Source organism: Tachypleus tridentatus, chromosome 9 (genome assembly GCF_004210375.1).
Source record: "Tachypleus tridentatus isolate NWPU-2018 chromosome 9, ASM421037v1, whole genome shotgun sequence".
NCBI lineage: Eukaryota > Metazoa > Arthropoda > Merostomata > Xiphosura > Limulidae > Tachypleus > Tachypleus tridentatus.
In genome coordinates this window covers 85,508,759-85,532,214 of record NC_134833.1, presented here as the reverse complement: position 1 = coordinate 85,532,214, position 23,456 = coordinate 85,508,759, and the positions used below count along the sequence as shown (strand labels likewise).

General features: G+C 34.6%; 1 protein-coding gene across 1 annotated transcript in view; it reads right to left on the bottom strand.

The window, feature by feature from the left end:
* The window catches only part of LOC143225665 (salivary peroxidase/catechol oxidase-like), a 28,242-nt gene extending 5,051 nt beyond the window's left edge, over positions 1–23,191 (bottom strand). The window contains exons 1-13 of the mRNA XM_076455486.1: positions 22,996–23,191; positions 16,960–17,065; positions 15,848–16,069; positions 14,210–14,353; positions 12,733–12,859; positions 11,467–11,675; positions 7,483–7,653; positions 3,563–3,742; positions 2,794–2,895; positions 1,931–2,044; positions 959–1,156; positions 598–734; positions 294–461 (exon numbers count right to left, since the gene is read on the bottom strand). Of these exons, the coding sequence (XP_076311601.1) occupies positions 294–461; positions 598–734; positions 959–1,156; positions 1,931–2,044; positions 2,794–2,895; positions 3,563–3,742; positions 7,483–7,653; positions 11,467–11,675; positions 12,733–12,859; positions 14,210–14,353; positions 15,848–16,069; positions 16,960–17,056 (1,869 nt within the window). The 5' untranslated portion in view covers positions 17,057–17,065; positions 22,996–23,191. The remainder of the gene's footprint in view (positions 1–293; positions 462–597; positions 735–958; positions 1,157–1,930; positions 2,045–2,793; positions 2,896–3,562; positions 3,743–7,482; positions 7,654–11,466; positions 11,676–12,732; positions 12,860–14,209; positions 14,354–15,847; positions 16,070–16,959; positions 17,066–22,995) is intronic.
* Positions 23,192–23,456: the final 265 nt, after the last annotated feature.

Sequence of the window (23,456 nt, the reverse complement as noted above, 5' to 3'; positions counted from 1 at the left end):
AAAGTGAACTGTTGGCTTTAACAATGTATGTATTGAGTGCGTAAACGGTTATGCCTTGTAAACGTTGAACTTTAAAAGTCTTTTTTTACCGTAATAGTTACAAATTAATATAAAGCAAATCATCCGTGAAACTGATCTTTTAAGAGTTGTAAAATTAACAAACATTTTGAAAGGATGTGTTTGTTTAACGTTCATATATTACATGCATCAAAGTTGCAACAGATGAAAATGCAAAGTTTCGTTATTACGTTCATGAATCAGTTTACATGAGTTAGTAAAATATTTAGGCTAACCTGATCAGTGACGAATGAATCAAACTTTTGAGAAGGCTGTCTGACTAAACCTCGCAAAAAACTGTCCAGGTTTCCACTGAGAGGAAGAAGTTGAGGGTTAAAAAAAACGTTAGAAATGGGTACTCTGTCCACCAGTGTATCACTTTTATCGAAGAGATTTAGTATGCCCTAAAAATAAAATTTCTTAAGTTTCAGTATAACACCAAAAGTTTATACAATAATGTGCTCATTGAACACAAAAACTTAAACACATTCAACAGAATCGTTTTATGACTTTGATACCGACAAATATGTACCCTCTTACCTGTACGAGAGTATGACCATATCGGTAAGCAGCTGTAGCGAAGGAATTAGCAATCCCAGGGTTGATTTCTGAATTGTAGCTAGTGCTGAATCCAGATGGTTTTAGCAACAAATCGAACGTTTTCATTACGGGTTTACCTAATATTTTCAAGTGGAGGTGAATCAATAATAAAAAAAGCTATCAATGTAACTGCACATTTAGTGATCACAAGTTACATACATTAATTAGCGTTTAAATTAGAAGGCTTAATCTAAAAATGTTCATACAATACCTATTTATTGTTTCTGTAAATACAAATTATACCAACTCCATTCGATAACGTTCTTTGTTCATTCATCACTCCCAGTAAAACGTTTCTTACCTAGCAGTAACGGTATGAATTCGTTGAACACTATGTGCTGCATCTCTGCGCCCACAATACGTCGAGCTTCTTGGAAAAGTATCTCATCATTCCATCCTGGGTTGTAATAGGCCAACAACTTAGCTACTCTGTTATGTTCTCTCATCCAGATGGTATGGAGAAGTGCTAGGTTAATTTGCTCGTTAACTCGCTCATCACCTATTAAGATCAGTTGTAATACTGTCAATTTAAATACATTTTTTAACAATTATAAACTAAAAGAAACTATTTTATTTTGGGATTTATTTGGAGCAGGTAAACTAATCTGGTAATTGACTAGTGGTATCACCTCAAAATCATTTCAACCCCGGCATGGCCAGGTGGTTAAGGCACTCGACTCGTAATCTGAGTGTCTTGGGTTCGAATCCCCGTTGCATCAAACATTATCGTCCTTTCAATCGGGGGGCATTATAATATTACAGTCAAACCCACTATTCATTGATAAAATAGTAGCTCAAGAGTTAGCGGTAGGTGGTGATGACTAGCTGCCTTCTCTCTAGTCTTACACTGCTAGCTTAGGGATGTCTAGCGCAGATAGCTCTCGCGTAGGTTTGCTTGAAATTTAAAACAAAAAAACAAAATTTTTTGCCACACGTTTTTCTTACTCAATTACTTTTAGGCTGGGACTGTATCATGACTTACACTGTTTGTTTTGGAATTTCGCGCTAGCCGTCTCTAATTTAGCAGTGTAAGACTAGAGGGAAGGCAGCTAGTCATCACCACCTACCGCCAACTCTTGGGCTACTCTTTTACCAACGAATAGTAGAATTGACCGTCACATATTCGCCCCTATGGCTGAAAGGGCGAGCATGTTTGGTGCAATGGGGATTCGAACCCGGGACCCTCAGATTACGAGTCGAACACCTTAATCCACCTGGTCATGCCGGGCCTACTAACACAGTAATAATTTAAACTGAAAGAAAAGTACCATACCTGCTTTAAAGCAGAAGAAGTTATTGTTACCCTGAGACATCTGACACTCGGCATTGTTGTTGCTTTCTGTAGGTAAGAGCTCAGAATTTCCGATACGTAAAACTTTCATTTGCCCTGTCAAATCGGCAGTAAAGAATCAGAACGTGTAAATGGGATAAAATATTTTTTGTTTATTAATAATTCTAACATCTAATTTTACTACTCCGAAGTTGCCAAGACTACTTAATTAAAATTAAGTTCTCTTACACAATATATAAGTTGTAAACAATATTGTTTACAATATTGTAAACGCCAGTATTCAAGAAGTGAACCCAACAACCTCAAACATTTATAACTACGCATTCAGTTATGATCTCTTTACATATTAAATTTATTTATTCCTTCTGACGCTTTTTCACTTAAAATATTATAAATTTCGTAAAAGCATTAAGCCATGAGTTCTATCAATATATTTTTTTAATAGTTCTGAAATAGAAGGACGGCCACAAGCAAATGAAGAGAAAACTGTTTGCTTGAAGATCCACTTGATGCTGTGAGTTAGCTTGTCCTAAGCCTAAATGATGTAAATTCAAGAGCACATTGTGCTTATGAAACGTTCAAGCCAACAGGTCCCACGCTGGTACATAGTAAGTCTACGGATTTAAAACTCTAAAAGCAGCGGTCCGATTCCCCTCGTTGGACTCGGTAGATAGCCCGATGGGGCTTTGGTATAAGAATACACATACACACTCAACACAACTAATTAAAATGATACCAAGAACATCAATGGACAACATTTCGACGATACGAAAAAATTCATTATTTTTGCTTATAGAGTTTGAAATATTCACAAATATTTTACTAAATACAGTTGTTTGTCATACCATCATTAAAACTTCTTAGCTCTTTCTCCTCTTCTTCTGTGGATCCATAGACGTTGGATGCGTCAATAAAAGCCGTAATCTGGTTTAGTTGTTCGCGTGGACCTATGAGGAAAACGTATGGCTTAGATATGAGTTAACCAACTGGGGGATCCCTTAAGCCGTTAAAACCAAAATGATAAATAAATACGTACCAGAGCTAAATGTTGAACTTGTTTTTAGTGTTTGTGTCTTACTGGCTTACTTTGTTTTTAGTGTTTGTGTCTTACTGGCTTACTTTGTTTTTAGTGTTTGTGTCTTACTGGCTTACTTTGTTTTTAGTGTTTGTGTCTTACTGGCTTACTTTGTTTTAGTGTTTGTGTCTTACTGGCTTACATTGTTTTTAGTGTTTGTGTCTTACTGGCTTACTTACTTTATGCTTGTTATTTATTACTGTATTCCTTTGGCATATAATATAAACAATAAAGCCATGATACATACAATAACTAGTATTGATCACTGAAACCGCAATGAAAGTAATACATGGCCCACCAGCAGCACAAAATTGGACAAGTACATGCTTATATCATCATACGTGTAATAGTAGTGTATATTAAAATATTTAGAATTTTTTTGATATTTTAGATATTATTTATTGTTTAATTTTACCTAAAATTTAAGAAAACAGTTTTGCACTTTTGTGACAGATAAACGCAAGTCTCCCAGTAGAAATTTACGTTTTATATTTACTTTCGAAGAGAGATAAATATAAATCTGTTGTCTAAATTCTCACCGAAGGTACAACTTGGACGTGGTGCTGGAAGCGATCTAACGAACTCCATGCATGTCTCACCATAGCGTGAGTAGAAGGGATCAGTTCTGGAAATGGCAATCTCAAAGCAAGATGGATGACGGAGTCTAGGATTTCTCAGAATCTCTTCTCTGCAGCATACTATACCACTGCCATCTCTTGCTGATGAAGTGAATGGAATAGATAGTTTATCATGGCTTTAGTTTTCTATTTACTTTCACACAAACAACATTTTTAACAAGCGATCTGACTCAACCAGAGCGTGTTTTAGCTAAAAGAAGCATGTAGTTTGTTGTATTTACTGCAGGTTTATCAAAGTACGGCTTATTTTACGACAAACTGAATGATATAGGGTATTCTTAAAGACAGGAATACTTGCGAAGGTATAGTGTGTTTCGTAAAGTTAGTACAAATGATTCTTGCTGACAATTGGTCTCATTAGTTATTCTAATGTCATTTCACCACGAACACACTGACTTTGTTTTAGAAACGCTAGTCACTTACAACTCCAGATCTCTATCAGAAACGTTAATTCGAAGATGACTTGCAAATGTAAAGTTGTAAAATGATTGGAATGTTAACAGTGCAGTAGATGTAGATGGGATCGAAGATATAAACAGTAAAAGAGGTCATAGAAGATTTATCTCGGACGAAGATGGCGATGCAAAGAAATGCCCAAAATGACAGAAGAAGATGAAATTTAAAAAAAAGGAAGGACTCATCATTGTAAGAGGAAAAGTATAATAAACAAGAATAAAGACGATGAATAATAGCGAGAAAGAAATGACTGGTATGAAAGAGCAAAGTTATAGGAACCAGGAGAAGAGACAGAACTGTTTAGTGATGGTCATATGATTGTTGGCCATGTTTCTCTTTAACCACACAGCTTTCAGTCTTTCTTACTGCAATAAAAATGCTTAATCACTCTGTCACATTTCATCCATCTCTGTAACGTACTTGTATTTTTTTCGAATCTCCATACAAACTATTATATGTTTCTCTGGTTAAGTCAGTGGTCACTTGGTAAAGTTTTTTAAATCAAATTTGCTACTTTACTCATCGACTTGTCTGAGGTCAGCAAATAAAATCTGTAAAATGTCTTATTTTAGGAATGATGATTAAGATGTAATAATCATAAGATTTCTATGGACTGCATTTTCATAAAGACCTTGTCACCAAAATTTCTATCGTTTCTAGGCTTCAGAAAGACGCACTTCATAGAAGTTTCAATACAGATGAATTTATTAAAGTAATTGTAAATTCTTAATTTATGCAACACTCTAATGTAGTGACTCTCAACCTGTGTACCGCGGTGTTTTTGAAACATATTCCATTTTCTTGGGATTTTACAAGCAAGTCGAACACATCAGTTTATAAAAGCTACTATAGAGACACTCTGAAACCTTCCAAAACATTCGATGGTTTTTATTGAACTCGAGCACTGAGAAGTTCATACTTAAATTTCATTCTCGACTGCAACGGTTCGATTGTTAGTTTAATTACAAGCGCTATGTACGTCATAAATGATGCATCAAACAATCAAACTGCTTTCTGGAACACGTTCTCATTCTGCGGTAAGCTACAACTACTACGCTGTAGGTAGGAATTTTATATCAACTGCAGAACTTCGGGCTTATCGTGTATGAATTAGCTTTATCATTTATCCATGAAAAAATATATTTAAGTAAGTCTGGTGCTGCAAAGAAGAATGTGTTGAATCAAAAGGTGGAATCAAACGAAAGTACAAAACGAATATATCGAATACGGTTTTATCGCTTTGGAATTGGAACATTCTCAATTACCATTCTACCTACTCTGCAATGCAGCTTTATCGAACAAGGCGCTTGTTCCTAGCAAACTGAAGATACACTTGGAAATAAAACATTCAGCTGTGAAGGATAAACCAAAAGAATACTTCGAGAATCTTGCGGTTCAACAACATGAACAATCAAGAAAGCTTGTGAACTACATGAAGCTGCCCGAAAAAGGATTGATTGCAAATTATAAGGTTCCTCATTTGTTGGCAAAACGCAAAAAAGCGCATACGGAGGCCGAATCAGTCATTGCGCCAGCGTTAGTAATTATCGTTGAAACTATGTTTGGAACGGATGCCGCCAAACAGATTAAGCAAGTTCCACTGTCCAATGAAACAATTTCGCGCAGAATTGTAGACTTGTCGTCGGATTTGAAGGATTAAGTTTGCGAACACTTCAAAGCGCCTGAAGATGAATTGTCTCTGCTATGGTTTCTTCAAGTTGATGAATCTACTGACGTTAGTAAAAAAAGCTTAAGTTTTGGCTTTTGTTCGATTCATAAAAGATGGAAAAATCGTAAACGAATACTTATTTTGCAAAGATTTAAAAAGTACAGCGAGAGACCAAGACATTTTCGAGTTGGTGAATGAAAACATTTTGCACTTCAAATTACATTGGAATAACTGTGTCAGCGTTTACACCGATGGCTGTCCTAAAATGCAAGGAAAAAAGAAGGGATTTGTCACTCTGGTGCGCCAACAAAATCCAAACATTAGGATTGTTCACTGCATGATTCACAGAGAGGCGCTCGCCTCCAAATCTTTGCCGACAGATTTGCAGTCTGTTATGAATCAATTTATTCAAGTGGTGAATTTCATCACGTCTCGGCCACTTCAATCTCGACTTCTCTCTCTTCTTCACACTACAAAAAGCTATTGTATCACACTGAAGTTCATTGGCTTTCGAAAGGAAAGGTATTAAAGCGTCTTGTCCAACTAAAAACTGAAGTAATTTCTTTCTTGGAGGTTGAGGAAGCAGATTTTGAATTTTCTTTTTATGATAAAATCTGGTGGCTGAAGGTTCAATTTCTCTCCGACTTGTTTGACAAATTAAATTCTCTGAACTTAAGTCTCCAAGAACCGTCTGAAAACATTATTACTGCAACGTCCAAACTGAAGACCTTCGATAAAAAGGTGATGATGTGGAAGAATACGATCTCGAAAGAAGTCTTTGACTGTTTTCCTTCTGTTAACAAATGTATGTCAAAGAAGAAAATTGTCCCTCAAATTTTGAACACATTAAGTGACCTACAGTCCGCACTAAAACATTACTTCCCGTCACTTGCTGTCGACGAATATAACTGGGTGACCTATCCATTCTGAATCAACGAGAAAACAAATCTTACAATTGAGGAGAAGAACAGCTCATTGGTTTACGAAACGACGAATTTTATCAGTCATTGTTTCCCGAAAAAAGCTTGGATTAGTTTTGGATCTCCATTAAAAATTCATATCCTGCAATCAGTTCGAAAGCAGTTGAAGTTTTGCTTTCATTTGCATCTTCGTGGTTTTGCGAAATTGGATTTTCAGCATTGACTGAAATTAAAGCCAGAAAGAGAGAGAGGCTTCTTACAGTCGATGTTGAAATGCGAGCTTGTTTGTCTACGTTAGAGTCTCGCTTCAATTTGATTTGCTCTCGGAAGAAGGCGTCACATTGAAAACATATGTAAAAATAAAAAGTTTTGATTTTTCTGTCTTAAAAAGCCTTAGAAGGATACTTACGGCCAAAGCAAGCGATAGTATTCTTAATGTGCAGATGACATTAATATTGCTTGCTTTGGCCGTGATTTGCATCTAAAAAAAATCGTTAAGGTTTTCCAGGTGTGCTGCGCAAATTTTCAGATTGTCGTAGTGTGCCGCAAGTCAGAAAAGGTTGAGAACCACTGTTTCAATGCAATTTTAAGTCTTATCTAATCATAGGTGATTTATACAATTCTCATAAATCATCTCTTCTGGTTTATAGTATCATTATATCATTAGTAATAAGAATAATCAACATTATCGATATATGTTAACGAATGAACTGAACTTAGCATTAAGACGTCTCGTTATCTGAAAGAAGGCTTATTTTACGTAATGAGCTATTTACCTCTTGTCAAACCGATAAGGCTCATATCGTGGTCTAAAAACTGTGCAAATTGCATAATGAGTAAAGTGAAGGATCTGTGAGGCACATTTGCGTCAGGTGTTGCGAAAGAGGACACTTCTCTTGCACTTGGAAGCGGTCCTCCGTCAGAACCTATTCTTGGTTGATCAAGACCTGTAAAAGTTATAAGATTTGTTTAAATACAAGTACGATTGATGTTTCTAATTCAGTTAGGATTAACACCATATTTTGTTTTTAAACTGAACTACTTCCCCTTCCCCCCGCATACATCTATTTCTATGCGTTTATAATAAACATATAAAACACGTGGGCGTTAAACTTGCTTATTCTTGACGCATTTTTGCTTCGATTTTGTCTAAAGATACTATATGTTAAATATTTCATTCTATAAGTCAAATATGTCAATCTGCTTTTGTAAATGTTGTATTCTACTTTACGTTTGCTATAATTTTACCAAATAACCTAGTTTTGCTGACATAACTAGTTTTTCACGTAACTTTAATATTAAAAAGTGTGTTAAATTAACGCTACATTACATAAGTATTAATTAAAGTTCTACATCAAATACTTGCAACAACTTGCAGTATGTACTATAATGTTTTATCCGTTTCTGAATTGCATTCAGTGAGACGTAATGTTTCGTTTTTATGATTATTATATCTGTATATATAGATATATGCGTGTGTATGTGTAATGTGTACCTACCTATATATCATTTTTGGGAAAATAATTTTTATTTTCAACATATATTGGATTATACAGAAGTATATCTTGTTATGTAAACTAAAATGTACATTTATTATACAGAAGTGTATCTTGTTATGTAAACTAAAATGTACATTTATTATACAGAAGTGTATCTTGTTATGTAAACTAAAATGTACATTTATTATACAGAAGTGTATCTTGTTATGTAAACTAAAATGTACATTTATTATAAATATTCTCTTCTCGTGGAACTTAATTTCTTTGAAAACACATTTTTTGCTAAATATTCTAAAGCATACTAAGCACTCCTCCCAGTTTGATGAAATTGTTGGTCAGGCACGAAAGGACAAAATTGAACATTTAAATACATCCATTGAAAAGCAACAAGGTGTTTTTACCACTTTCAAGAAAAATTCAGAACTGGTGACAAAACTGAGTTTTAAGCTTTGTGAATGCATGGCAGAAAAGGAAAGCCTTTCAGTGATGGAGAATTTATTAAAATTGTTTAACAATATTCACAGAATATGCATGTCCAGAGAAAAAATATTTGGTGGAGCAAACTAGCCTTTTCCGCTTTACTGTCTCACGCAGGACAAAAGATCTTTCAGAGGACATCAAAGAAACTTTGAAAGAGAGATTGAATTCGTGTGAAGCTTTCAGTCTGGCTTTGGATGAAAGCACTGATATCAATGACACATCCCAACTTGTCATTTTCATCAGAGCTGTTACTGCAGGCTTTGATGTTTTCGAAGAGTTTTTTAGATATGGCAAGCCTTTCCTCCACAACCACAGGACAGGATATTTGTGAACAAGTGCTTAGGTTGTAGAAAAGTTTGAACTGAATCCTTATAAATTATGTGGTGTTACAACAGATGGTGCTCCTTCCATGACAGGTAGGACAAATGGATTCACCAAGAAATTTCTAACTGCAATTGGAGCACAAGACGTAGTTGTAAGCCATTGCATTATTCACCAAGAGAGCTTGTGCACCAAAGTTCTGATTTTGCAGAAGTCATGAAAAATGTCGTCCAATGCGTAAATTATATTCGAACACGAGGATTAAATCATCGACAATTTAAAACTTTTTAGATGAGCTGGACAGTGAGTATTCAGATGTTTTGTACTTCTCTGCTGTACGTTGGCTTAGTAGAGCTGCTACTTTGAAGAGATTCTGGAATCTGCGAGAGAGATTAAGTTCTTCATGGAGAGCAAACGTCAGAATGTGGACTTCTTGAGCAATGAGAACTGGCTGAATGACTTAGCATTCCTCACAGACATTACACAGCATCTGTCTGATCAGTGTTTTGATCAACTTACGTTTACAACAGTTATTTACTAACTTTCATGACATTACATGAGCAAAGACGATTCAGTTTAAATCGGTTGGGGAGTACTTGTTTGTTTGCAACTAAACACAAAGCTACACAAAGGACTATCTGCGTTCTGCCCACCACGGGTATCAAAACACGATTTCTAGCGTTGTAAGTTCGCAAACATACCAGTGTTCCACTGAGGGAAGAAAGAAGAGTATGATAGTAAAGTAACATGTCTTTGAGTAAGGTTTATTTCAGTTGAGGACCTTTAACTCAGTAGTATAACTTCCACAAATAAAATCTTTATGATAAAAAAAAAACCCGACGAACCAACATATTTTTTAAAACATGAATTTTTAAATATTTTGCAATATTTTGGAAAAAATAAAAACCATAGAGGGAAAGATAGTTCTTTCTCAATTTACGAATAATACGCAAATAGACTAATTTGACAGTATCTGTTGAACAGACATACTCATGTTGTTAAGCCCAGGTTAAGATGAATTTATTAAAATAAAATCATTGTAAAAACATAACATTTACATATAAACAAACACTTTTTGTTGTTTATTTTTTCTCTAGCGACGTTTCGAGTAACTGCTCTTCTTCACACTTAACATGAAATGTAATTAACATTATGGAGATTTCAAATTCAACTACAAAGATTAACTTTCCAATGTATCGTTACAAAAGCTACCGATATCTGTACATTTATACTGAGAGAAAGCAGTAGCTTATAAATAAGTAATGAAAAACCTTTTGCTTGGACAAGTTTCCACAGAAAAAGATGAGGAAACTAATAACAACTGAACCGTGTGCTAAAATAATGTCAGCAAACAAAAATACGTAAAGATGGATTTAGAGTGAGGAATAATAGACGAGTAAGTCTTAACTATAATCGATATATAGTATTAATAGTTATGACAAATAAAACACTAAGAGTGGCTTTAAAATTTAAGTAAATATTGGTCTTGACAGTTCCAGCTCATTTAGAAAATGTATACATAATACTGTGCAACAAAATTCCTGGAATAATTCTCTAGTAACGAGTTTTTTGGCAAACTTAGCACACCTGGCAACTGTTCAAGGTTATTATGTGCGTACATACTTAGCATAAGTATACAGAGCTTTAAATACCAACCTCCTTTTCCTAGTGCAACCTTGTAATTAATTAAACTGCTCTTAACTAATTTTGTAATAACATGCCTTTTATGACAACAGCAAACACGGATACTGCGTAACATGATTGGTTCATTTAACAGTAAATTAAACCAAGATTCTCTATCTAAAATTATTTCGTTGTTAACACTGCTCAGTGATAGTACTTTAACAATTATAGATCAACAATTAATGGAAAACATCATTTTATTTTTGGTTGACATCTGTTTAAATTCTGTTTTTTTGTTTCTGAATTTCGCACAAAACTACTCGAGGGCTATCTGTGCTAGCTGTCCCTAATTTAGCAGTGTAAGACTAGAAGGGAAGGCAGTCATCACTGCCCACCACCAACTCTTGGGCTACTCTTTTAATAACGAATAATTTAATTTACTGTAACCTTATAACTCTTCCACGGCTGGAAAAGTGAGTATGTTTGGTGGCCTGCAGATTGCCAATCGAGTGCCTCATATCATCTGGCAATGGTAGGCGCTTAACTATAGACATTAAGAACATACTTCATTATTTTAGTTTGTAGATCTAGTACTCGTGCCAGAAGTGCCACCCGAAGCTACTTTCTCCAGCACATACCTCTTCTTTGAATACTCAACGGTCAGCTTAATGGCTCATAAAGTTCAAAAATCAAGATTCGATCCCCACGATGGTCACAGCAAAGATAACTCATTACGTGGTTTTCTAATTAATAACAAACAAACAAGACACTTTTAAAAAAATAGCAACAAATTAATTAACATATTTTGTATTTCACTTACGTGGTTTGGATACTTACCGTCAGCATAATTTGGATGCAACAAACGGATAAAAGCAGTAAAGGACTTGCCCCACGTGGGATTGTATAGGTTATTACAACTACCATCTATGGCACGGTATTTTGTCGATGGACAAACAGGCACATCAGGACAAACTGAACTTGCCACTGTATCTTGTAAACTAAAGCCAAGGAGTCCGTTGCTTCCTTGTATTATGTCAAGTTCGAAACTAACAACAAAATACAATTTTTTTATTAACTCGTTTAAAATATGGTATTCCATGAGCTGTAAGTAAATTTGAAGTATAAACATTGTCAATAAAAATCGTTCTTAATTAGAAATCACTTTTATTTCTAAAACATAAAATAATAAATCTTTTTTTTTTAATTAAAGCGTGAAACTGATGATTTTGCAGAAATTCAACTGCGCAGTTCTTGTTATTGACAGTAATTTTATTATATACTTGTATCCCCGTCACACCAATCATGCTCGCCCTTTCAGCCGTGTGGGCGTTATAAAGCTAGTAAACAAGCAGCCAAAGAGATGGGTAGTGATGACTAGCTGCCTTCCTTCTGGTCTTACATTGCTAAATTAGGGACGTCTAGCGCAGATATCCCTCGTGTAGCTTTTAACGAAAATTTAAAAAAAAATCAATCATATACTTGTTTCTGTTTTATATGATAAAAAATAGTAAATCAGTACAAATTGTTATGTATTTATTTGTCATCTTTCAGTTAGGTATTGTGAATGTATTTTGGAATTACTTTACACGAATAGTTCGAGAGTGGCCTAGTTGTTAGTGTGCTCGAACTATGAGTCTGATGATCCACGATTTGCACTCCGTTGTCGCTAAAACATGTGGATCTTGATCAAATTCTACCATTCCATCAGACAAGGGAGGCCCAAGAGATGGTGATGTGCGGTGCCTTACCCCAATATACTCTATCTGTTAAATAATAAAGAATCCCATACCCAAATAGCTCGTGTGCATTTTTACCTGAGGATATAAAATAAATTTCTTCAGAAAATTGTTATACCCTTTTTTAATTACATAATTTAAATAAAATGAAACTACAATAATGTTAAAGCATAGCGCATGTTAATTCAGTTCTTATACGAACAAATATTTCCAAAATTGTCTCTTAAAACGCCATTTGGTTAACATCGGATGAGAATTTAAAAATAAATTATAATTTTATTAAACGTATTCGCAAATCCAACAATTAATACTATGTCCGACAAAATTCAATTAAGATAAAATAGCAAGATCTGTACACATGACTTACGTTTTGGCCAATTCTTGAGACGCTCTCAAGCCAACAAATCCATCTCTTCCTAACTTTTGGGTGAGAGATTTTGTTCCGAAAAACGCTTGGTGCATAAAAGTTGAAGTTCCTCTCTGTGTAACCAAACCTAATCAAAACACAAACATGATTCATGTTATCACATCAAAATACTAACACAGGTAATTCAAGCTTGAAGTTCCTCTCTATGAAACCAAACCTAATCAAAACACAGACATGATTCAATGTTATCACATCAAAATACTAACTAAGGTAATTCAAGCTTGAAGTTTCTCTCCGTATAACCAAACATAAACAAAACTCAAACATGATTCATATTATCACATCAAAATACTAACTCAAGTAATTTAAGCTTGAAGTTCCTCGCTGTATAACCAAACCTAATCAAAACACAGACATGATTCATGTTATCACATCAAAATACTAACTCAGGTAATTCAATCATGACGATCTTTCCTGTGTAACCAAACCTAGACAAAACGCAAGACTAACTCAAGTAAATCAGGATTTAATGATGAATGTTTGACAAAATGTAAATACATAAAATGTATTTTCGAACATATATATATATATATATATATTACTGTTGATAAATAAACGCTTTCAGTAAAATACACTGAAACAATTATTCACTATTCTATCTATCATTATGTACACATACAAATATACGTTATATATTTCATTTCTTTCTCACCAAAAGTAAAATTGAAAAGATAATTTATGACGTACAAGCCTAATTCATTCTTTGGTTGGCCGTACACTCTGTTGTGTAATGCAGTAACGTCTACTAAACCCTCATCAGCACAGGGACTAGCGAGATAAAAAAATAAACTTAGGCCTCTTGTAACTGTGACTTGTATTTAATTTATAGGCGTCTGTAAGTCCATTTCAATCACCAATGAATTCGTGTGAATAATGTTATGCCTTTTCATCCGTTGCTCCATATTACATATTTGACCAACTATTCAATGATGTTATGTATATATTTGTTAAAGATTTGTTTTCTTTCTCACTTGAAGTAGAATTCAAAAGAGAATCTGTAACGATTGGAGGCATCCTCTGCTGAGAACTGCAGTTTCTCCTATTAAAGGCTCATCAGTACAGCTTGGATCAGCAAACGAAAGAAATAAATTTCGGTGAATTGCATTAAACGTTTATGGAGATTTTTAAGTCATTTATTGGTGATTGGAAAGAAAACGCATGTTATTGATATTTCTTGGAAATTATCAGCAATGTGTGAAACATAAAGAACTTCCTCCAAAGTTTAAATTTTCTAATACATTGTTGTCTTCTAATTCAAGAAACCCAGAATAGCCATCAAGAAATTATCATAAAGTAGTAGTTACTGTATAATTAGCATACAAAAGGTATTTAAAAACAAAAAAGTTTGTTTTATAGTAGATTATCAAAACAACTGTCTCTTTCAACTACTTACATATTGTTCGTATGATAAACTCACCTAGTTGTTTAAGCTCTTGCTCTAAAGCTTGCAATGACGTAAGAGCTGCTTGTCCAGCTGCACCTGCGTTATTCAGATCATTAACAGTGATCTGTGGCAAGTTAACCCGTGCAGGAAAATCTAAAGACGGAATCCGAAACGGAACTAGGAAATAAACCCATTAGAAAATTATTTCACTTTTGCGTTACAATATCCCTGACAAATGATGAGAAAAAATATATACAGCTACATATTTTCACAAGAAGATTCTTGAGAATAATGTTGACAACATCAAATTCACTATTCTGCTCCAAAGTCGATCATGGCTACTTTTATTAACATGCACGAACTTCTTTCTGGTTTACACAATTCAATGATTTCTATCATACATATTACTTAAGTTCAAGTATTAATTATGGCTTATGAACAAAGTCAAGTCCAAATGAAATAATTTAAGCGACTGCTTGAACTCTTTTTCTCTCCTTTATTGAATTTTCAGAAAGGTTTTAATTATCGGGCGTCTTGTCTCGAATATTATGTTTGAGGCCATTTCAAGACCTTTTTTTATTTTTGTGCAAGCTAGTTCGCTTGTGCATAATAGGATGCTTTTTAATATGATAATGCAACATGGCAAGTCGAAGACAAATCTTGATAATAATTTTGATAGTTGTTAACCAGAGGGCGCTAGCATGTAGTCATCCTCATTATCTCTTCCCTTACATACGTTGCAAATCTGAAATAATGAAAGGTGATAGAGTTTGTTTGTTTGTTTGTTTGTTTTTTCTTATAGCAAAGACACATTGGGCTAACTGCTGTGTCCACTGAGAAGAATCGAACCCCTAATTTTAACATTATAAATCAGTAGACTTAGTATAAAGTAGCGCAATAATGTGTGTTGAGTTAGTTTGTAATTGATTTTGCTTGGTCAATCTGTTGTAGAGGAGAGATGGAAGTTCTTTTTCACTTGTTGTTTCAAACACTTTTGTTATAAATGTTAATTTTGTTACATTTTGTGAGCATTTCTAAAGCCTCATAAACTCGCATGTACACATAATCTAAAGAAAGTCATACTGTAAATTCGATAAATTTCTGAATAATGTTTTTTTTTATGTTCATTTTATTTTTGTTTAACCATTCTTTGAATAGCATTGAATACGTTACTGAAAACTCGTTAAGTCTTAACGACGGAATATATTGGGAATCTTATTCAGTGGACCCGGCATGGCCAAGTGGGTTAAGGCGTTCGACTCGTAAGCTTAGAGTCGCGGGTTTGAATCCCGTCGCACCAAACATGCTCGCCCTTTCAGTGTTGTGGGCGTTATAATGTTACGGTTAATCCCACTATTCGTTGGTAAAAGAGTAGCCCAAGAGTTGGCGGTGGGTGGTGTTGACTAATTGCCCTCCCTCTAGTTTTACACTGCTAACTTAGGGACGGCTAGCACAGATAGCCCTCGTGTTGCTTTGCGCGAAATTCACAAAACAAACGAACAAAACTTATTCAGTGTTCGTTATCTCACTGGAAAAAAAACTAAGTTTGTTTCAGAGATTAAAATATAAGATTGAATTTCGCAGATTGCTCCATTTGATAATATTAAAATATTTAGTGACAATTATAGTCACTGCTCTATAATAAGAAGGTAGGGAAAAAGCTAAACATACTTGGTGGTATAATTCCACTAGATTGGCTTGGGCAACAAGTACCGATACCAATGTTGCCCAAAGAACAGGTAGAACCTTGTATGTCTTCTATGCTATCAAACGAGAACAAACAAGCACTAGGAACTTTACATACTCCTTGGCCTCCATCAGGAGTCGTACATGGTGTTTCAATATTTGGTCCAAATTGACCAGGAAAGAAGGCTGAGGGATCGAACGGCAAACCTTTAAGTAACACAACAAAAGATTAGTACACGGTTATCTTTCATTTTCGATGAATTTATCTTCATAATCATTACATAAAGGTTACAGTATTTAAAATATATATATAAACTGCTGTGTTAACTCTTGTTTTCTTACTCAGGCATGCACCTTGTGTTTCAATAGAACACGATAAAAACATAACAAAATAAGATTCAGTCAAAACAATTTTCCGGCAATAAGTAAATTGAACCTGCTTCTGCAACAATCAAAAGCACCATGCATCACATTGTGTTTTTTGCGAATTAGCATTTGTATATATGCTAATAAGTTAAGGTCAAATCTCTCTAATGTCGAAATGACACATAAGATCCGGTGCTGAGATCAGACTTAATTAACACAAGCCAAGCGGGTGCACAAGTTATCATCCAACTAACAGATGATACCCAGCAGATAGTTGGATCGACTGGAACGGTTGTAACAGAATGTTTTGCTTAAGGACAAAATAGCACCTCATGAGCCGCCCTCTACCTCACAGTTATCAAATTGTCACTCTAAAGCGAGTAAGTAATGCCCATACTGCCTCTTCTGTGCGTTATTATGTTATCATAATAAGGTGATGCAATGTTTTTACATTTAATCTGTTTACATTTCTTTCAAAATGAGTTTGAATATTTTTTTATATCGATTAGATAGAACTTAATAACATTAATGTCTACATGAATGAAACAAACTTTTACATACTGTTTATTTGAAATATTTTTCAAATTATAAAGTAACTACTGCAGATATCTAAAGCAGCATATACAAATCGGTGCAATTTTGTAACATAGTTGAGATTAAAGTGTCATGTTCTACGTTAGTTTTACTTTATCGTTTTAGTCAGTTAAAACTCATGTTTACTATAAACTTACCTTCAAGTTGTCGTTTTTCTCGCTTTGTTTCTGTTTGAAGAGTGATACTAAAATCCAGGTAAAGAATGAAAATGACACTTGGAAATGCTATCTTCATTTCTGATTTCTATAACTTGGAGACCAGAAATCCAGTTTTAATGTAAAACATTCAACAAAGAGAACGATGCCTTTTTGTAAACTACATTATTGTGCAAGATGGTGGTATAGTTATCGTAAAGTTTGAAAAAAATAATAATAAAAGAGCACACTACATAAACAATAGAGGTATGGAATGTAGAACCTTCATTCCAGTACAAATAATGTTGGTGTTAATAAAACTTTCACATAGAATCATTCATTTGTTAAGCGTTTGGAAACTGTTAGACAATAAACTGTTCAAGAAACATTTATTCAAATAAAACAACTTTGTTCACAATATAAAACAGATACATCAGTTTAAAAATTATAATAAAATACTGCTCTCTAGGTTTACAATATATATAGTGTGTGTGTGTGTGTGTGTGTGTGTATATATATATATATATATATATATACATATTAAAGACAGAACTTTAAATTACAAATTTCTAAAAGCGAGTGCTCAAAACATTGATTGAACACAAGTTATGCAATTCTTTAACTGACCAGAAACTTATAGTTTTACAGTTTTTCCATTAAAATATGTATTATAAGTAAATTTTAGGCTTCTAAGTTTTCTCTTATATGTTACTACTCGTAACTTTCTAACAGTTTCAGGGTCAGTTGTCGCATGACCAGGATTTACATATATGGTATGTACTACAGCTTTCATGCTTGCTGCATTTGTAATACAGAGATAACTGACTTACGGTTTGTGTATGTGAAATTTATATACACATTGTCTTTTCAAATACTGTAGTGAAAGCTCACTATCGTCAAATTCTTATAATAATGAAGCACTTACTTATATGTATGATGCTGGAAAAAAACAACTTTTTTTATTACGTAACGTGACACACCAAATTCGAAATGTTTATCCTGTGCGCATGCAGATTTCCGACAGGGGTCGCGATTTTTCCGTATCGCCTCCGTTTCCTGCCACGGAGAACTTTATTTTACTCCATTCGAAAAGAATTCTCTAATTGCACTTACAGAAAAAATTGGTCAGCTGAAATTGCTGCGTATAGTGGAACAAAACGAAGAATACACGTAGATTTGACGTTTACGGAGTTATAAAGTGACGAATAGCATCAGTAACAGTTCTGTATTATCAGTTTCTTCAAGTATCTAGCGAGTATACAAGTAAAAAACTGTCATTTGTGCCCAGAAATTGAGAAAAACCTGGAAAAATGTTTGCGAAGCGGTGCTATTTGTTTTTAAACATGCGGATGCAGATATGACGTCATCAATAAGTTACACGCAGATTTTGATTGTTTTTCATGAATTACGGAATTACAAAGCGATAAACAGCGTCAGAAACAGTTTTGTATTAGAGTTTCAAGCATCTACCCACTTTTTAAGCAAAAACTGTCATTTGCGACCAAAAATTGAAAAAAAACACTTGAAAGAAAAATGCTATTAAAGTTCATGAATACAAGGCTGCAAATCGCGTATAGCTACCATGTTCTGTCAACCCTACCAACTGCTGGTACCCCAAGTGAGCACTGGCGTTACGGGTAATCGGTTGGTATTTATTAATGTTTCATTTGGAAAAATGGAAGTAGTTTTTCAAGTTTAGTTCTTCCACGTGGCGCCCCCGCATGACCAAGCGTGTTATGGCGTGCGAGAGTCGCGGGTTAGCATCCCCGTTCGCGCCAAACATGCTCGCCCTTTCAGCCGTGGTAACGTTATAATTTTACGGTCAATCCCACTATTCGTTGATAAAAGAATAGTCCAAGAGTTGGCGGTGGGTGGTGATGACTAGCTGCCTTCCCTTTAGTCTTACACTGCTAAATTACTCACGTACATGATAAATAATATAGGGCTAACAACCCCTCCCTGCGGGACTCCTGCTTCGGGTGAAAAGTACCCTGAGTGGGCCCCCATTTACATTTACTTTGCACATTCTGTTTTCCAGGAAGTTGGACAGCCAGCGAATAGTTTCCTGGGGTAATGCCATTTCAAGTAATCTATGACGTAAACCATTATGCCACACTGTGTCAAAAGCTTTCTCAATGTCGAGAAAGCAAGCTACAGTGCATTCGTTTTTGTTGAAGCTGTCGGTAATTGATTCTGTAAGTCGAATCAGGTGGTCTGTAGTTTGGCGGTTTTTTCGAAATCCGTTTTGAATTTCTGGTAATTTTGAATTTTCTTCTAAGTATACTGACAGACGATTACTAATTATCCTCTCTAATACTTTGCCAATACAACTGGTTAAGCTAATCGGGCGGTAGTTGTTTGGTTTATTCGCTGGCTTTCCTTTTTTCTGGAATATTAATATTATTGCTTCCTTCCAAGAAACGGGGATATATCCTGCTGTAGCTAGTTTGTTCGTTTGGTTTGTTTTTGACTTTCCGCAAAACTACAAAAGGGATATCTGCACTAGCCGTCCATAATTTAGCAGTGTAAGACTAGAGGGAAGGCAACTAGTCATCACCACCCACCGCTAACTCTTGGGCTATTCTTTTACAACATTGTAACGCCCGTTGAAAAGACGACATGTTTAATGGAACGGGGATTCAAATCAGCAACCCGTACATTACGAGTCGGGAGCCCTAACCACCTGGCCATGCCTGGCCCAGCGAAGGCAGGAAAAAAGTCTATAAAATAAATTGATATATAGTAACATTATAAAGGGCAGCTCTGGCTGAGTGCCAAGTTAGAGACAGCTTCAACCTGAAGAGCCGGAGGTTCTCTGAACAAGATCGTTATGAATAATTCGATAACAAAGAAAAAAATTGATTTTTTTATAGTTACATTATTCATTGTTTAATGAAATTTTTAACCGAATTATTCTTCACTTGAGGAAAAGAGGACTGTGAAATTTGCTGAATCATTGTTGCCAAAGACTGTTTATAACTTTGTACTTTGAATGGTTGGAAATCAGCTCAAGAACAATTAATACAATACTAAAAAATAAATTTTATAAAAATATTTAATGTTATGAGAAGAACTAGCTCTTTTTTATAGTTTTTTGTGCTTGTTCTTAGTTCAGTTATAACTTTATTAAAAACTAGATAAATCACGACTGAGCGAAATAATAAAAGAGTCTAGCATGGCTTAGCGATTAGCGTACAGACTGTAGGGCCGAGAGTTGACGGTCCACGACTCTTTCGTTACAAATGTGCCACACTCTTTGAAGCCGTTATAACTGATTTACCATTATATGTTTATTTTAATACCAATGTGAGTTTCATTTTGATGCATGTGACATATATTTTTGAATGTATATTGCACAAATCCCGCCTGTTCTCTAAATTTCTAGAAGATTCAGAGAGAAAGATTTAACAAAATGTGGTTTACATGTTTTTGAACATTGTTGAGCGTTCGAGAATCTTGTTTTAAGCCGTATAATTTACCAATGTGCTAAGAGACAGATTATTATTCTTCATTAGCTACAGTCGTCCCCCACTGGTACATCGGTAATTCTACGGATTTACAACGTTAAAATTAGAGGCTCGATTCCCCTCGGCGGATTCAGCAAATAGCCCCATGTGGCTTTGCTATAAGAAAACACACACACAGCTACAGTCAATATACTATGAACCTTGGAAACTATAATTGTGATTAATACTTATTAATCGAAAAACTACAGATATTTAACCAGGAACTTTAATAGATTTCGAACATTACAAACCATTCATCTTAAGATAATTAACATCAGATATTAGTATTTCTACGAGGTTTTTTTTTTTTTTAATTTCGCGCAAAGCTACATGAGAGCTATCTGCGCTAGTCGTCCCTAATTTAGCAGTGTAAGACTAGAGGGAAGGCAGCTAATCATCTCTACCCACCGCCAACTCTTGGACTACTCTTTTTTTGGTGTGACAGGGAGTCGAACCAGCGACCCTCGGATAACGAGTCGAGTGCCTTAACCACTTGGCCATGCTGGGCCTTTTGTAGCTGACACTTCGTTCTCCTGTCTGTAAAGAGTAATAACAACTCAACATTTAATCTCATGAAACGGCCTGGAACGTCCAGGTGGGTCAAGGCATTCGACTCGTAATACGAGGGTCGCTGGTTCGAATCTCCGTCGCACCAAACATGCTCATCCTTTCAGCCGTGGGGACGTTATAATGTTACGGTCAATCCTACTATTCGTTGGTAGAAGAGTAGCCCAAGAGTTGGCGATGAGTAGCTGCCCTCCCTCTAAACTTACACTGATAAATTAGGACGACTTGTACAAATACCTCTTGTACAATTTCACGCGAAATTTAAAGCAAACAAACCATATTTGGAATTATAATTTTGTCCCTCTATAGGCAAAGTTGTTAATTCTTTATTTATTTAAATTTCTTTATATATATATATATAATTAATTCTGTTATGATGTTCTCTGAATGTGAACATTAAGCTCGAAACCGTATAAGTACATTAATTACTTAAGTACCTTGATGGCTAGTAGCCTGTGCATAAACTGTTTAAATTCGTGAAAGAAAAACTGACTTACTTTTATTATTCAAGATCTACTATTTTATTTTGCAATAGACAAGTATGCTGCCTTTTTGCATAATATTGGTTTATACGAGGGAAAGGAAGACAATAATATAGAACTTGGAATTCTACCAATGCACACAAGCATAGAGAAACTGTCAATCCTGATAAGTGTTGTATTGTCTGATTGTTCAAATATACATGTGTATTTGAAAAGTCAATACGCGGTAAATTATGGCTTTCTATAAGACTGTTTAATGATGTATGTTGTGTTTTTACATTCTTTTATTTAACAGACTTTTCTAGTTTTACAATAGAAACAGAAGACTAGCCCAAAATGAATTATTCTAATTAACATATTTTTTCAGTTCCATGAATATCTAGTGTGAATTACAAGCAAGAATACTTAAAAGTATTTTCAGTTCAATAGGTAATGACTTACTGTGATTATAGTCATTATAAAAATTTCATAATATCAGTTATAATATACACCATTGGTCAATATCAGAATAATACTACAAAAAATATGAACACAAAATAATGCTTCTTCTAGTTTAATTTGTTGTTAGCTACGTGACAGCCACTTAATAATAATCTTAATGTAACAATATGTGCTCAAATTTCTAATTAGACTTAATATATAAAATTATATTATATGGCATTTCAAGGAAGCTTCTAGATTACTTAATATTAACTACACCTGACTTAAACTTCTTTAAAATGTCATAATTATGTATTTCTTGAGAATACAGAAATCAAACCTTCAATACAAAAGGTTTTTGTCAATTTATAACATGTCAAATTTGTCCAAAGTGTATCGTTTTAACTGAACAAAACGGTAAGTTCAATACCTATGGTGGGCACATCATAGATAGCCCATTGTGTAGCTTTGTGCTTAACTGCAAAACGAAAAATGAATGAGAAGACAAAATTCAAAAGAATCTTTTTTTTTTTTCATTTACCCTCTAGTGATTTTTTGAAGAAATTTGAGCATTAAGGTCCAATTTGTTTTTCACATATTTGTATCATTTTATATATTTTGGTTGCTGTTGTTTTGAATTAAGAACAAAGCTACACAATGGGCTATCTGTGCTCTGCCCACCACGGGTATTGAAACCCGGTTTTTAGCATTGTAAGTTCGCAGACATACCGCTGAGCCACTGGCGGGGGAATATATTTTGGAGCTAACTGTATGCAAACTTGAAAATTCGTATTTTGCCCTTTCGATTTATGAAGAGTCGAGGTGGTACAGAGTTTTAAATAATGCACGAGCTCTTAAGAGGTTTGTACGTTTAAGCTACATTCCGGAACAGCAAAACGTTTCACCTATTTTTTTACATACTGTAAACGAAAATATTTTACGCTTGAACACGACTATGAAAACATACCTAATTCTTAAAACCATAAACATTCATGGATAAATTCGAAAGTCTGAAGGACGTATACTATCGTAAAACCCAACACATTCTATTTAGTCAGACTTACCTTGTTAATAATCAGATATTTCTGTTAGTTTAAAAAAATATTAACCATCAATTTAATAACTTGACGCACTAGCTTTCAATAACGGTACAACTAACACCAGTTAGCGACTTTCTATTTAATCCGTGCTGACGTCTCTCAAGAAAGCAATTATAATCGTGGCTCAACAACAACCACTATAAAGTGTGCAACAATGAAAGTGATTGGTTAAGTCTAACTGCAGGAAAATCCTGAAATGACCAAAAAAAATGTGTTGCCAAGGTCGACAAGAGATTTGACTGAGAACTATCTTCCCACTTTAATTAGATGTGATTCTGAGAATCATGAGTTTGGAGGAGTGAAGCTAACACAGGAAGGACACTATATTTCTTGAGAAGTATCTACAGAAACTTTTATGTAGTTGGTTCTCTTTGTTCTTCGATGGAGTAAATTGTTCTATTTGAAAATTAATTATAACATGCAAA